General features: G+C 38.5%; 1 protein-coding gene across 1 annotated transcript; it reads left to right on the plus strand.

Moving 5' to 3' along the window:
* Positions 1–2,797: 2,797 nt before the first annotated feature.
* On the plus strand, positions 2,798–15,334 carry hapstr1a (HUWE1 associated protein modifying stress responses a). The gene is made up of 5 exons (XM_004071751.5): positions 2,798–3,152; positions 4,038–4,118; positions 5,172–5,239; positions 9,470–9,680; positions 12,835–15,334. The coding sequence occupies exons 1-5, from the start codon at positions 2,957–2,959 to the stop codon at positions 13,140–13,142; spliced, it is 864 nt and encodes a 287-aa protein (XP_004071799.1). The 5' UTR covers positions 2,798–2,956; the 3' UTR covers positions 13,143–15,334.
* The last annotated feature ends 96 nt before the right edge of the window (positions 15,335–15,430 follow it).

Raw genomic sequence — 15,430 nt, forward strand, 5'->3', positions numbered from 1 at the left:
AAAAAGGGAAGACATAGCATTAATGTGTGGTCAGGAAAGATTCACTTCACTGGTTGGGCTCCAGAAATGTAGACTTACCGTAGTTTGTTTTACTCATTTTTCTTGAATGAATCTCTACATTTTCCACAGATTAATTTTTTTCTATGTTCAGCAGCTCATTTGGATTATAAACAAATCAGTGTTTACATTAGAAGGGAAAGACATTTATCACAGAAAATGCCAGGATGCCAGAATAGCTTAGTCATTTTATGTTATGTTTTATTTAAAGCATAAATAAAACATAACAAAGACCAAACATAACAATACACATTAACATTAAAAAAATAAAAACAACTTAACCTTTGTTAGGGGTTCTCATTAAGTTTATATTTCTTAACAAAACCAAGTAATTTCAAATCACTTTTATTTTTAATATAATCAAGGGGCCGAAAATAAAGACAGAGCTCTTTATAAAAATGATTAAAAAGACGTTTGGTCTTCAAAATGTTATTTTTGTGGAAAAAAAACTTTCTCTGCAATAGCCAGATATTGAGATCTAAATTTTCTAGTCTATTAGATATCACCACCATAAAACATTTGAATCCAAATAAACTGAAGCTGTGACTTTAGAAAAATACCAAAAGCAAAACTCTTCCCAAAATGTATTTATAACTCCATAATTAAAGAATAAATGATCCACTGTCTCAATGTAATTGAAACAAAAACTGCAACTATTCTCTTCAAAACCAAATCCATGTCTCAAAATTCCTTGGATGGGTAAATATCGTTAATTATTTTTTTCTTTTACTTCTGGTAAAATAGAAAATTGAACAAATTTGGATCCTAATTCAATCACCTTTTCTCTAGAAAAGTGTTTAGAAATGTTTTTTTTGGATGAGATATTTGGACAAACAAACTCTAAAGGTGTTTGGTAATTCTGTCTTTGTAACAGGCTGTCTGTCCAGTTGGAGAGAAAGAAGTTTTAAATTAACTTTGTTTAACAATAGATTTTGTGATAATTTGACCAATGTCAGAGGAAGAGCTTTGATCACAGCATCATCCAGCATCATATTGTTTCCAATCCAATAACTAATATTTAGAACAAAAGTTTTCAAACGTCAAAATATTTCTAGAATTATCTAGTAAATGCAGAACAGACCATATCCCCTTAGTCAGCCAGATATTGCCAAACAAGGATTTGTGTCTTCGTAACACACAACAGCAGTTCCAGAGAGGCATGTTGTGCGGACCGAAAATTGTGCTTACAAGTGTGTTTCCAGTACTTAGTTGTTGTTGATGAAACGCAGAAAGTTTGATTGGCAGTCTCTTCAGGTCATATCCACATCTCAGCAGAAAGTTAATTCCACCTACATCCATGAATATCTTAGAGGGAAATTGATACCAGAAACCCTTTTTATTCTTTAAGAAGGATCTCAGCCAGTTGATTTAATCGTACCATCTAAACATTCAACATCAATAGCTTTAAATCCTCCCTCTTTATGATCCGTTAGCATCAGACCTTTTCTGGTATTTGTTTTTTTATTTCCAAATGAACTTAAAGTTAGCTTGAATTATGTCTTTAGTTGCAGGTTTGGGGAAGAATAAAGAATGTGCTAGGTTGATTAATCTTGATAGGGATTCCATCTTTACTAGAAAAACTCTACCCAGAATAGAAATATCTTTTTTAGACCACATATTTAGGTTTCATTTGCACTTATCTAGAGTTTTCCAAAGTTTAGATCCTCTAATAATATAGATATAGATTTAACAGGAACGTTAAACGTCTTTTATCGGAAGTAACTCACATATTTTCAGATTGAGTTTCAGACCAGACGCTCTGGAGAAAAAATATATATGTAGAATCATAGGAATCTCACTGCTGTTCCTCATAAAAATAGCTGTGTTGTCAGCGAACTGAGTGATTGTTATTTATTGGCCTAAAATATTAAGATTGTCCAATTTTTATTTTTTTTAATCAAAATTGCTAACACTTCAGCTGCAGCGATGAAGAGTAAAGGAGAGATAGGAAAACCCTGTTTATTTTAATGGGCAATCTCAGCGATGTTCCATGACATGACACTATTCATATCCCTATAACGTGTAGTGGTTAAATTTATAAAGTTGGGTCCGAAACCAAATAAATCTAGAGTTTGAAACATTAATTGATGGGTATACTCTAGACTGTCGTAAATTTTAAAAAGTAATCAAGGAACAAAATGAAGCCTTTGTCTTAAATCAGATTGTTGTATTCTAACAGGTCCACTGTGAGGCGGAAGTTATTATGAATTGGTCGGCCTTTTAGAACGCCAGATTGAGTATCAGAAATAATCTGGAACATCCCAGTTTTCATTCTAGTGGCAAATATATGGGTTAAGATTTTATAGCATGGTTATTGGTCTCAGATTTTCAATCAGTCAAGGATCTTTGCCAAGTTAAAGAATGAGAGTGATGATGCCTTGCTTCATAGTGTATAAGCAACATAGCAACATCATGTGATATTTTATTATTTTTGTTTAATTCTTATATGTTTGTAGTTTAATAACTGGTCATTTTCATCATAATTCCATCAATTAAATAAATGACATGTATAACAGGCGTAATTACCTGTAAATCTTGTTAATAATAGCTTTTCAAATCACATTATTGATAACTTTTTAAAACAACTCTATAAAAAGCTTTTTTGAATGTTTTGTTCCTTTGTGAAAATCTCCGGATGGACGTTGTAATAACCCAATTCTGCATTTAAAAAAAACAGACCCAAAGCCCGTCCCTTGGCGTTAAGATGACCAATTGGATTTAGATATTGGGTTTGATGGGCGGGATCATTCACACATCATGTTAGTCTGCGTTCCATATATCCAGTCGTCGGCAAGTAGGAAAACTAGCCTAGTCTTATCTCAGTATTTACTTACACAGAAGTCATAAACCAACATTTCGATAACGGGGCTCAAATTCTGATAGAGTTTGGGGCCATTAAATGGAGGAGAAGAAAGAAGACGGAGATTCGGAAATACAGGAACACGGACCCGAGCACTGGTTCTCAAAATGGGAGCGGCAGTGTTTGGCCGAAGCAGAGCAAAGAGACCTAAGCGAAGAGGAGGCCGACAACAACCAGGATAAACTGTGGCATCTGTTTCAGAACTCTGCTACTGCTGTCGCACAGTTGTATAAAGGTTTGGAGGGCAGCTGTTTCTTGACGTCTTTTCGTTTTCGGACACATCTTTGCTTATGCTATCGACTTGTGAAAGCAATCTGGCTACAAAAGCCACACACAGGGAACTAACGCTGGCATAAGTAGTTGGTTAAATGCTAGCTAGTTTGTCGGCTAGCTGGTGTTGTGCCAAGATAATATAAGTTTGTCGGCTAGCTGGTGTTGTGCCAAGATAATATAAGTTTGTCGGCTAGCTGGTGTTGTGCCAAGATAATATAAGTGCTATGAAACAATCAACGATGCCAGACGTCGTGCCGCTACAGGGGAAACAAATTCTGTCAGGGGAAACATATCTTGGTATAACACCGGGAATGTAACATTGATTGTCAGAGAGATGACTTTTTTTGTTTTGTTTTATAAACAGACTCAATTACTCAATATAAAATTCGGAACCAAGTATGACACTATTTTCCCAATTTGTAAAGCAGTAGCTTTGAAATAGCTGCTATTTATGTTGTTCTGTTGACATTAGTTAAAATGTAGCTAACGGTGATGTTAGCCAGGCTAGTTAGAAAATGGCGATGGAAACAACAACCCTAGCTTCGGGACATTCTCAGCTGACAATCTTAACATCTGGTACACATCTTACACGTGGCCGTTGAAGTGCCATTTACCCCACAAGTGAGTAGTCGACCGAGAAGAGGGAGAAAAGGAGTGAAAATTAGTTTAGTCAAAATTGTAATCAGAATCTGGTCAGGGGAAATATCGGTTCGTTGCGGAGTCACCACCACTTCAGTCATTGTTTGACTTGATGTGTTTTACATTGACTGACTTTTTGCGAGTAAAATAGCAGCTTTCTTGTGAAATTGTGTAGTGGAAGTAACTTCCCGTATTCCATCTCTCACAGACAGGGTTTGCCATCAGCAGGGCCTGTCATTGTGGGTGCCATTTCAGAATGCAGCTACAGCAGTGACCAACATTTACAAAGGTAACTGAACACATTTTCATAGGTTTTATGGTTGTAAAGATTTTCGACAACTGTTTGGTTTGGACCCCTTACACTCTGATTGTGTGTTTACTTGACATGCTTTATTGAGACAGTATTTAGTATTTACAGTATTTACACAGTTTACATCTTTATTATTTTTTTAATCTTTCAGTTGGCTGCAGAAGTTAATTGTTTTGCTTACTGTACATAAAAATGTAATTCCTTTATTTTTTGTAAAAGACTATTTTGTGCTCTGGAACTTTAAATGTTATTTAAAAATGTAACTATAGTTTAACATTTGAAGAATTTGAATTCTGTTTAGCTATCATAAGATTTGCACTGCAGATCTAAGAATTATTTTAAATATTTATTTATAATTTTTTTAAATTTTTTAACCACTTTACAATAGAACGTTGGCTCCAGTGTTGTAATTCTTTTGAAGAAGCAGTGTTGCGCTTGAACGCACATTGAAAGTTGAACCAGTTCCACTTTAACCAGCCAGCAACATGGACTTGGTAGTGACGAATGGATGGCGTCCCTTTTTAATTTACGGATGTGCCAACCATTTGGAAATTTATCATTCAGGAGAAATTGATGATTACATTTTGTGTCTGGTCAAATGCAGTTATCAGAATACTGGTGTGAAGTAAAAAGCTTGAAGCAAGATTCACAAGATTTTCACTGCCTCACCATTTGGCACCAAGCCTTCTTCCAACTGTGGGTGGCAGACATTCGCTAGCAAACAGTAGAAAAAGACAATGAAGAAGAAGAAACAGATTCTGTTGCAAAGAAAAGCAGCTTTGCACTGATTCGCAACACTTCACGTTATGAAGTCAATATGAAAGCCAATATGAAAAGCCACTTTTCTCTGCATCATATTCAGTTTACGGTGATTGCGGGAAGGGTTGAGGAGTTATGGTATAAAAGAGCGCGTGTGTGTAGGTGTCCCCAGCAACATCTCTGTGACATGCCAGAGATGCTATGGGGTTGTTTATTGACTTCTGATATGGGGATCAGACATGATGATTTTCTTGTTGTCATGTATCCTGTCAGAGAGTGTAGAAGCCCACCAGAGAAGTTTTGATCGGGGTATCCAGATTGGCCACCAACGCCGAAATAAGGTGAGTCACAGTCACTACAGACCATTTGGTGTGTGTATATGTGTGTGAGGTATTGTCATAAATCAGACATAATGAAAGACCTACTCTGGTCATCTTTTTTACCCATTTTCATTGTTCCCAGCGTTGTTGTTTTTTGTTAAATAAAAATTATGTCGTTTTTTTGGGAAATTAAAAAAAAGTCAATTTCTAGAACATAGTTTCTGCAGAGCGGAAGTAGTTCATTAGAAATTCACCTCTGAGTTGCTGTCTGTACAAGACGCATTTCATTCTTAACCACTCGCATACATATATTCTCACCCTCACATACATTCTCTCTCTTACATTAACATATTCTCACACTCATAATTTATATATATACATGTGAAAGAAGTATATATGTGTGTGAAAGAAGTATGTGTGTGTGAGTACAGCGGAAACAGAAAGCAGATGATTTTTTTCGTGCTGTGATTGGCTGAGAGGCCGCCACATGCTCACATGATTAGACCAGTCGGTAATTCTAGCAGGTGGGGGTGAAGCCAATCAGAAGGTAACAAACTGACAAATCCGGGGAAAGAAATTTTTTTCCCCAAGTTTGTAATTAAAAAAAAAGTGTTTATTTTTGCTTAATGAGGGGTGCGGTTTTATGATTGACAGATGATGATCGCGGTTGGTTCTGGGAATAGAATGCTGGCGTTTTATCTCGTTTCATCCGTTTTAGCTTTAGAATATACGCTATATTTTGGTTTTTGTTCTGCGTTTGGGGTTTAAAATGTTCTAACAAGCTCTCACGGAGTCCTCTGTTATCTTTTTACCAGTAAGTAAAAATAAAATCACTTTATATTTAACAAAAATAGACTGTATAAATATATACATTGTAATAATTTCAGTTAATTCCAGTAATTTGATTACATTTTCAAAATGTCTTCACATTAATATCTTTAGATATATGTCATGGTTTTTAATATTAAAAACATTGACATTTTCTCAGAATTTTCATTAATGTCACTTTCTTTTATTAAGGACATGAGGACAGAATTCAGATTTGCTACGGTAACAGCAGAATCTTCTAAAGTGATGGACATCACACAGATTATCCAGATTTTTGAAGTAAAACTATGAAAACATAGAGAAAACTATCTACTCTAATAGGAACATTTAATTTAAGCATTTACTTTTTATATAGTTGTACATGTTTAATTTTGTCTTGTATGCTCCTGTAGGCCTGCATCTTGTTGTGATGAGTATACTCATAAACAAAGACAATCCAACACTTACAATTTTAAGGCAGTAAAATGTTTATTTGTGGGATTTGGAGATGACTCCTGCTGCAGTGTGTGATTCAAAAAAAAAAAAAAGTTTAACATATTCGAGTGACCAGTCTCTTACGTTTATTCGCATTGATATGATATACAAGAAAAGCAAAAGGAAATATGGGTCATCATTTACAGTTGAATCCAGAAGATTACATGCACCACATAAAAACACACCTATGGCTTTTTTTTCTCACCGTCAGACATGATATAAATATAAACTTCTCCTGTTTTAGGTCAATTACAATTAACACAATTATTTCCTTTTGCTAAATGTCAGAATAGTGAGGGTAGGTTTTTTTTTTTAGAAAAGTTGTTACTCTTATCAAAGTCAAAAGGTTCCGTACGCTAAGATCCCTATGCCTTTAAAAATCTGGGAAACCCCAGATGGTGATGTCATCTCTTTGGATGCTTCTGATATGTTTATTGACAGCATTTGAGTTGATTAGACACACACTTTGGATATATATTAGGTTACATTTGTTAAAGTCCCATTATCTGTCACACACCTAGGTGTGTGAAATTTGTTCTCTGCATTTGACCCATCCCCTGGGGGAGCAGTGAGACACAGCTGCGACCTTTGAACTCCCAACCTTCCAGTCACAGGGAGGACACTGTACCACAAGGCCACAGAGCTGGTCAGTGGCCCGCTCAGTGAAACACGCTTGTTTGTAAAACATCGTGGGACAGTCGAAAGAAATCAGTCAAGATATTACCACAAGTCTGGTTCATCCTTGGGTGCAATTTCCAGATGTTTGAAGGCTCCAAGTTCATCTGTTCAGATAATTGTACACAAGTATAAACATGGGAACATCGAGCCATCGTATCGCTCAGGAAGGAGACTGGTTCTGTGTCCCAGAGATTTACGTACCTTGGTCCGATATGTCCACAACAACCCAAGGACAAAGGCAATAGATGTTGTGAAGATGCTGACTGAAGTTGGGAATAATGTGTCATTAACAGTGAACCGAGCATTGTACAGACATTGGCTGACAGGCTACTATTTAACTATCAATATGTTTAGAGGAAAAAGGGGGAAGCCTGCAGGCCTCGGGACACCATCCCAACTGTAAAACATGGGGTGTTAGCATCATGTTGTGGGGTTGTTTTGCTACTGGAGGGACTGGTGCACTTCACAAAATACATGGCATCATGAGGAAAGAACGGTATGTGGAAATATTGAAGCAACATCTTAAGACATCAGCCAGAAAGCTGAAGCTTGGGCGCCAATGGATCTTCCAAATGGACAAAGACCCGAAGCATACTTCCAAACCGGTTACAAAGTGGCTTATAAAATATAACAAAGTCAATGTTTTGGAGTGGCCATCACAGAGCCCGGATCTATATCCTATTGAACATTTATGGTCGGTACTGAAAAGGCATCTACATGCAAGAGGGCCTACAAACTTGGCTCAGTTACACCAGTTCTGTCAAGAGGAATAGGCCACATGTTCTCAATGGGATTAAGATCTGGGGCGTTTCCAGGGCATGGACCCAAAATTTCAACGTTTTGGTCCCAGAGCCACTTTTAGTTATCAATTTTGCCTCATGGCACGGTGCTCCATCGCGCTGGAAAATGCATTGTTCGTCACCAAACTGTTGTTGGATTGAAGAAGTTGCCGGGTGTTTTTGGTACCATTATTTATTCACGACTGTGTTTTTGGGCAAAATTGTGAGTGAGCCCACTCCCTTAGATGAGCAGCAACCCCACACATGAATGGTATCAGGATGCTTTGCTGTTGGCATGACATACGACTGATTGTAGCGCTCACCTTTTCTTCTCCAGTCAAGCCTTTATCCAGGTGCCCCAGACAATCGGAAAGAGGCTTCATCGAAGAATGTGACTTTGCCCCAGTCCTCAGCAGTCCATTTTCCATACCTTTTTTGCAGAAGATCAATCTGTCCCTGCTGTTTTTTTTTGTTGTTTTTTTTTGGAGAGAAGTGGCTTCTTAGTGCCTTTCTTGACACCAGGCCATCTTCCGAAAGTCTTCGCCTCGCTGTGCTTTCAGATGCACTCACACCTGCCTGCTGCCATTCCTGAGCAAGCTCTGCACTGGTGGCACTCCGATCCCGCAGCTGAATCCTCTTTAGGAGACGATCCTGGCGCTTGCTGGACTTTCTTGGACGCCCTGAAGCCTTCTTAACAAGAATTCAACTTCTCCACTTGAAGTTCTTAATGATCCTAGAAATTGTTGATTTAGTAGCCACAATATTCTTGCCTGTGAAGCCATCTTTATGCAACACAATGATGGCTGCACGCATTTCTTTGCAGGTCACCATGGTTATCAATGGAAGAACAATGATTTCAAGCATCACCCTGCTTTTAACATGTTAAATCTGCCGTTCTAACCCAATCAGCCTAACATAATGATCTTCAGCCTTGTGCTCATCCACATTCTTACCTGAGTTAATAAGATTACCGTAATCGTCTTAGCAGGTTCCTTTATGACAGCAATGAAATGCAGTGGAAAGAACCATGCAATTCATCTGATCACTCTTTCTAACATTCTGGAGTATTTGCAAATTGCTATTATAAAACCTTAAGCAGCAACTTTTCCAATTTTCAATATTTATGTAATTCTCAAAACTTTTGGCCATGACTGTATGTGAGTGTGAGAATGTATGTGAATGTGAGTATATTTATATATGCGTGAGTGAGAATATAGGTCTGTGACCGTTCAGAATTAAATGTCTCGCACGGCCCTTCATAGGGAGCATGTGGCCGACCCAGTGTATTTTTTCTAACAACCTTTGTTTTATTTCCTTCTGATTTACAATTTAGAAAAAAAAACAGAAATATAGTTTCAAGCTTAAATATATGTCCTCCATCATAAAAAAAAATGCCAGAAGAACATATTAAAAACCGTTTTCATCGTAGAGCGTCTTTAACAAAAGAGATTTCAAAACTGTGTCTGAAAGTGCCACATTTGTTGACCTACAGGACATGTTGGCATGGGTGAAAAAGCGCAGAAGAACCATCAGAAGAGAGGATCTCATCAGTTTCTTGTGCGGCAAATTGCCTCCTCATAGGAGTAGCAGGACCAACTCTCGACTGGCTGTGGTGGCCCCCAGCCGGGCCAATTCACCTGTGGAGACCGGCTCATCTGTGGAAGCAGACCTGGAGCCTTTCAGAGAGGCCATAGCTCTGCATGGTAAGCAAATCATAGCCTTGCCTGGATAAAAACCTTTCTGGTTTTTCATAAAAGTGATTGTTCAAGTTACTAAATTGTCTCCAATTTGTTTTGGAGCCTTCAGAGTTATCTTGGTGAAGATAAAAGTGGAGAAAGGTCATCTTAATTCTTTGCTGTGGCATTAGAAGACACTTCAAAAGTTCACAAGGACTTTGGCCTGTCCTCAATACTGTGTTTGTGTGCGATACTATGTCCTCTAGTTATCCTCTGTCATATGGTGCATAGATAAGTGTGTTTTGCTTGGCTGTGGAAGGATGGGCCTGCCCTGTAGTGATGCAGCGTGTGAAAGAGTTCAGCTCCACTCCAATTCTGTAATGTTACAAAGGCACTTCTAATAAAATTCAATACAATGTGCCTCTTATATTTATAAAATACAGTTTTTATAAATTTTCTACGAATACATTTTTTGCATTTATCCGCTACGTCTTAAAGTTCGGTCCGTGAAAATAAATTTTGCATTTTAAACGGGTCCGCGATTACGTGTAGGCGCCACACGGAACAGCTCTTTAGCACAGCATCGTAGCGTTTAGCATCAGTATGTAACAATTAAAAATGTCACGTTCTGCTGCTTCATCATCTTAAATTGAATGCTACACGGAGGCAACTAGCAGAAATTGTGCGGGTCACATATAAATATGTGCGAATGGCCTCTGCCCTACCAACATCAGCCCAGCTAGATAATGCAATGCTCACCTTCTGCCCAGGTAGAGACATTGAAGAGAGCTGTTGTTAGGAGCTGTGCCCCAAAACTTTAACCTGCCAGACCCTTTACATAGATCTCTTACTGTGTGTGTGATGTTATGATGCATGTTCTTAAGTTAAAAAATAAAGTTTCTTGTATCAGCCAAAGATGCCATCTGAGAGGAGGAGCCTTATTATTTTCAAAGGACTTTAAAATAGTCTAAATGAATTTTTTTAACTGCAATTGAGATACATTTGCTATGTATGTAATGCAAAAATAATGCAAGATAAAAAACAGTTATAGTTTCAAACTTTTTATTTTTATGGTGGATTTTTACAAGGTGTTGCTTACCTCATTTTATTTGCATGTGTGGTAGAGAAAGATTTTTTTAAAAAGAAAAGGGCTTTGTTAGCTTTGTGAAGTTAATCAGCCATTCAAGCTATTGAACTTCATTTATTTCCCTCTTTTCTTGGTTTGGGTGACAAGCATTTACAATCTTAGTTACATAGATTTTGGCTTATAGGCAAAATCACATATATTTAAAAGCTGTTCATTTGACAGCAATGTGTGTTACCTGTAACATTCGAACGTGCAGTTGTTGTTTACAGATTACTGTTTACAGATTAATCTTTAGAGATGATATATATTTAAATATACCACAAGATCAATCATTTTCCAAGCTTTAGTTAGAGCCATGTTTTATTAAAATCTAATAAGAAATGAGGGAGCTAGCTAGCTAGCTTGATGCTTGTTTGTCCTAAACTGGAACAACTGGGATCTGTTGAGGTGACTCAATGCATAGCAATGCATCTCCCTGTGTTTAGCATCAAATAGGCAAAGGCCAACCCAGTAATAAATATATCAGCGACATCTGCGCTTTGCGAGAGACCGACGAACTGACTTTACTTCAAACAATGGAATCACAAGAGAACAGGGACCTGGGACAACAAAATCTCTATTTTATGTATGTTATTTATTTATTTTGTGCCAAAAATAAATGGTATAAAACAACAAATTAATTAAATCGATTAATCACCCAGCCCTAGTCATAACTAGTATTCTGTGTGATTGTAGGGCTAGGGAGAAGCATTCAGCCTAAAGGATCAAGTATTATGATGCTGGATGTTTTTCAGCCTCTAATAGCCGTTTTTATTAAACACTTCCAATGATAACAATAGCTGCATTTCAGTTACACATGTGGGCAAAACTATTGAAATTGTAGCAATGTCGAACGAAAAAACAAGTTTGCAATTACTGTTTCCAATAAATCACAATTATGCGAATAAACAATATTTTGATTTTACAGAAGTTACATTCAAATTTCTGCCACAGCACATCATCATCTATCAAAGGGGACGTCAGCGTCTTATTCAGGCCATAGGGCAGCAAGCTCCTTACACGTGGGAGCAGCCACGAATGAGGCTATTTTGTAAAATAGTGGTTGGTGATTTTCCAGGGGAGCAGTGAATCCAACAACTCTGCTTGACATGATCAACTTTTGATGAGCTGTGGGACCTGCTGTGGCGCCTGCTGTGCAATACCCAAGGGAGCCAATTCCTACCAAGAAGCGCATCGCCATCACTATCAACAAACTGGCTACCTGTGCAGAGTTGTTGGTCATGTGACTCATTTAATTTGGAAAAAGTTTTTCTGGGGCAGTTTTGTGAAATATGTCAATTTTGATATGCCTCAAAAACTACCTCCCCAAAAAAAAGCTTATTTCGATAATTGCAAGTTTTTTTCCAAAATTGCCATGTTTCCACAAGGCAAATTTATAATCGCAAATCCAATTTGTACAATTTCATAGTGAATGGAAACGGAACCAATGACCCTGATAAAAATGTCAGTATTGCTGTAGAGGAGCTGATGTTGAAGTTTTCAGTTTGGGTACAAATTTAAAGACCTACTCCAATGAGAGAGTGTTTTTAACATGTTCTTGTAGCATTTATCTCATGATGGATGATTGATTAGGAGTAGACAAATATCTGCCGTTTGAAAAAGCTCATATTTTTGACTCAGCAACTGAAATGGATGTGCCAAAGTCTCCCTGCTCCATTCAGATGGACCAGCCGACAAATGGATCCATTAGCATCTTCATTTTTCTTGTTCGAGCTGCCATCAAGCTCAAACTGTATGGCGGGATACCTCTGATATTGCTCGCCATTTTTTGTTGGACCGCTAATGTTAGCTTGGGGTTGTGGGTTGCTGTGGGCTACCAGGAGGGAGTGTAAACAAAAAGGTGGTGGAATATCGGCAGAGGGTTATATCTGCACCATTGGTCCCACCCACAACTCAGGCAAATATCTAACCACTGCCGCACTGCAGAAAATATGTCTAAGGGTGGTAAGTAGTATGTAGTATATGTTTTGCTTTAAATATTGGTCTTTGACCCCCCCCCTCTCATTTCCATCCTGTCCTCTGGTCCGTCTGCAGGTCTGAGTGGGGCCATGGCGAGCATTAGCGTGCGCTCTGGTGCTCCGGGCTCCCCCACCCATGTAAGCGGGAGCAGCAGTAACGCAGGCGGAGGGGGCTCTTCTGGCTCTGGATCAGTGTGTCGCGGCAGGCGCAACGGTCTCCAGGACGTGGACCTGAACACTTTCATCTCAGAGGAGATGGCACTGCATCTAGACTCTACAGGCTCCGCCTCTGCTGGAGGGGGAGTGACCAGGAAACGAAACTCCACCCAGTGTAGTGATGTAATCACAGACTCTCCCACTCACAAACGCAACAGGATGATCTGATCTGCCACCTAGCGATGTTGAGGAGGAGGGGTGGGAAGGATTGAGTTGTTGAGCCACTTCCCTTGTGTGGGGTCTCATGTGGTACAAATGCACCTGTGTTGAGACGGACACTCAGATGCATGGATTTAGTGAAAATCACACCCACAGTGAGGTTTCATCAGTTTAGTCTCCTTTTGTCAACACTAAAAACAAATCCTTAATACACAATCAGAACGAGTGTGTTTTTGTGTGAAGACCAGCACACACTCCTCACACCTCCGCCTTGCAAAGGAGACGACAAAAAACTCATTTAGGAAGCAGACAGCTCTCCATGGGTGAAAACAGACCATGCTGCTAGACGAACACAAAGCCACTTGGATGTTTGCAATGTCTGTGCCCGTCCCTCACCCCATACTCACCCACCACCTTAAATAAGGAAGCGAGGGCCATAATCAATTCATTTCATTTTATCGGACAGCCCCGTCATCATTTCAGCTCTTAAAGGATGTCCTTGCTGGAGATCATCCGACGGCGTCCAACAGCAGCCTGTTAAAGTCTGATCCCTCAGACTCTCCTTGCCACTTTTGCTTTAGTCGTTGACCGTCACGTTTTTGTTTTAACTACCAGTGTTAACATTATTTGTTTGTTGCAATCGTTTGCAGCAAAAGTTCAGTTTGCATTTAAGCTTTTTGTTTTTAAAAGAGAAACTCTTGTGTCCACAGCTTCTGAGACTGCCCACTTGTTTACTGTGATGCTCTCTGTTCACCCTTAGCAAAAGCAGCTGCTGCTTTTTGTGGTTGTGTGATGATTCTGATGAGTTGCAATTATAATTTGTTTTTTGCACTTAGCGTTTCCATCTCTGAACTCGTGCAAACAAATCGGCTCTTCCATTGTAATTTGCTTGTAGCCTTTGGAGTCCCAAGCAGTCCGGCTAGTGTTCAGGTTTTGAAGAAACAAAAAAAAAATTCAGAATTCTTAAAAATGACTTATTTTGGAGCATTTCTTCAATATTTTATGACTTTTGCTGTTTAAAATATAATTTAACTTATTAAACAGTGATTGGTGCTGAAAGGAAATTTAAAAAAGATCCCAGAAATGTTTTTTGTTATTGGTGTGTGATTTGAGGACCACCCCGTCAGATGCTGATGAAACAGGTGTTGAAGGGCGTGTGTGCATTATTAAAAACATAGTTGGATTTTGGTACAGAGCGATGGCTGCGACCCGATGCCTTTCATAAAGTCGGAGTAGGAGAAAACGGTCAATTTTTGGGTGTTTTCGGCAATCAGATAATGTGAAGTACCCCCTGCACACGTGTTTGGCATCTTTGGGGGTAGCAGCTTAACCCTTGTGCTATTTTAGATGACCCCACCCTTACATTGACGTGTTCTCCCTACCATGATAAAGGTGGAAAGATTTCATGTGATTTATGGACACCAGTGAAGATCACAAATCATTGAAGAAAAAAGGTTCAGCGCACTGTCTAGTGGGTCTAGATGACCCAACTCCCAACGTTAAAGTGTCTAGGATGGCACAAGGGTTACACTAACAAAAATGATCAAATCTTTTAAAAAATAAATTAGAAATACAGAATAAGCTGACATGCTTCTAAAAGTATTGTTCTACCTGTAATACACGCAAAAGCTGACTTGTAATGCTATAAAGTTTTTTAACTTTCATTTTATTTTTCCATCTTTTTTGGTCTCAGCTTTTGAAGCATGCCAGTTGTGAACTTGTTACTGTGCTGAAACGTGGCAGTTGGCTCTGCTCATCGCAAAGATTTGTTCATTCTTATACCATCAAGTTGGAGTTTGAGGTTTTATTCTGGTTGAAAATGAAACCTCTGAGATGATTTTTTAATTTTATTTTTAAAGTCACTTTTCTAGCTTGGGTCAGCCTTAGCTAGCTTTGCTATAGGAATTTTCCCACAATGCATTTCTAGTATTAAGTCATAACATACTTCTGTTTGAGGGAGTGTATATGAGGATTCATGAGGGCAATCAAAAAATGTAATTTAATTAATCGAAGGAAAATGTTTAACAAACCGAGTTACCTGTTCAGTCTGCATCTGCAAAATTCCAGAGTCACTCCAAGCCTTCAGCAACATCGTTACCAAAAACGCTGACTCATGCCACATGTCTGTGGAGCCAACTCAATCATCATATGCTTCTTGGATTTTTGTTTTCATCTAATAAATGGCTAAACTGTATACTGAACACTTGTTGGTATCCATATTGTCACAAAAGAGGATTTGGGTAAGGTTGCATTTTTCCAAAAGGATTTCCAGTCTGCTCATCAAACTGTCTCATTGT

Source organism: Oryzias latipes, chromosome 8, assembly GCF_053564925.1.
Source record: "Oryzias latipes strain Hd-rR chromosome 8, Olatipes_Hd-rR_3.1".
Lineage (NCBI taxonomy): Eukaryota > Metazoa > Chordata > Actinopteri > Beloniformes > Adrianichthyidae > Oryzias > Oryzias latipes.

What these genes read in the sequence shown, in the direction of transcription:
- hapstr1a (XM_004071751.5), top strand. Translation starts at nt 2,957, where the DNA reads ATGGAGGAGAAGAAAGAAGACGGAGATTCGGAAATACAGGAACACGGA. An exon ending in AGTGACCAACATTTACAAAG is followed by an intron (nt 4,119 to 5,171) that starts GTAACTGAACAC and finishes GTATCCTGTCAG; the next exon opens with AGAGTGTAGAAGCCCACCAG. An exon ending in AGAGGCCATAGCTCTGCATG is followed by an intron (nt 9,681 to 12,834) that starts GTAAGCAAATCA and finishes GTCCGTCTGCAG; the next exon opens with GTCTGAGTGGGGCCATGGCG.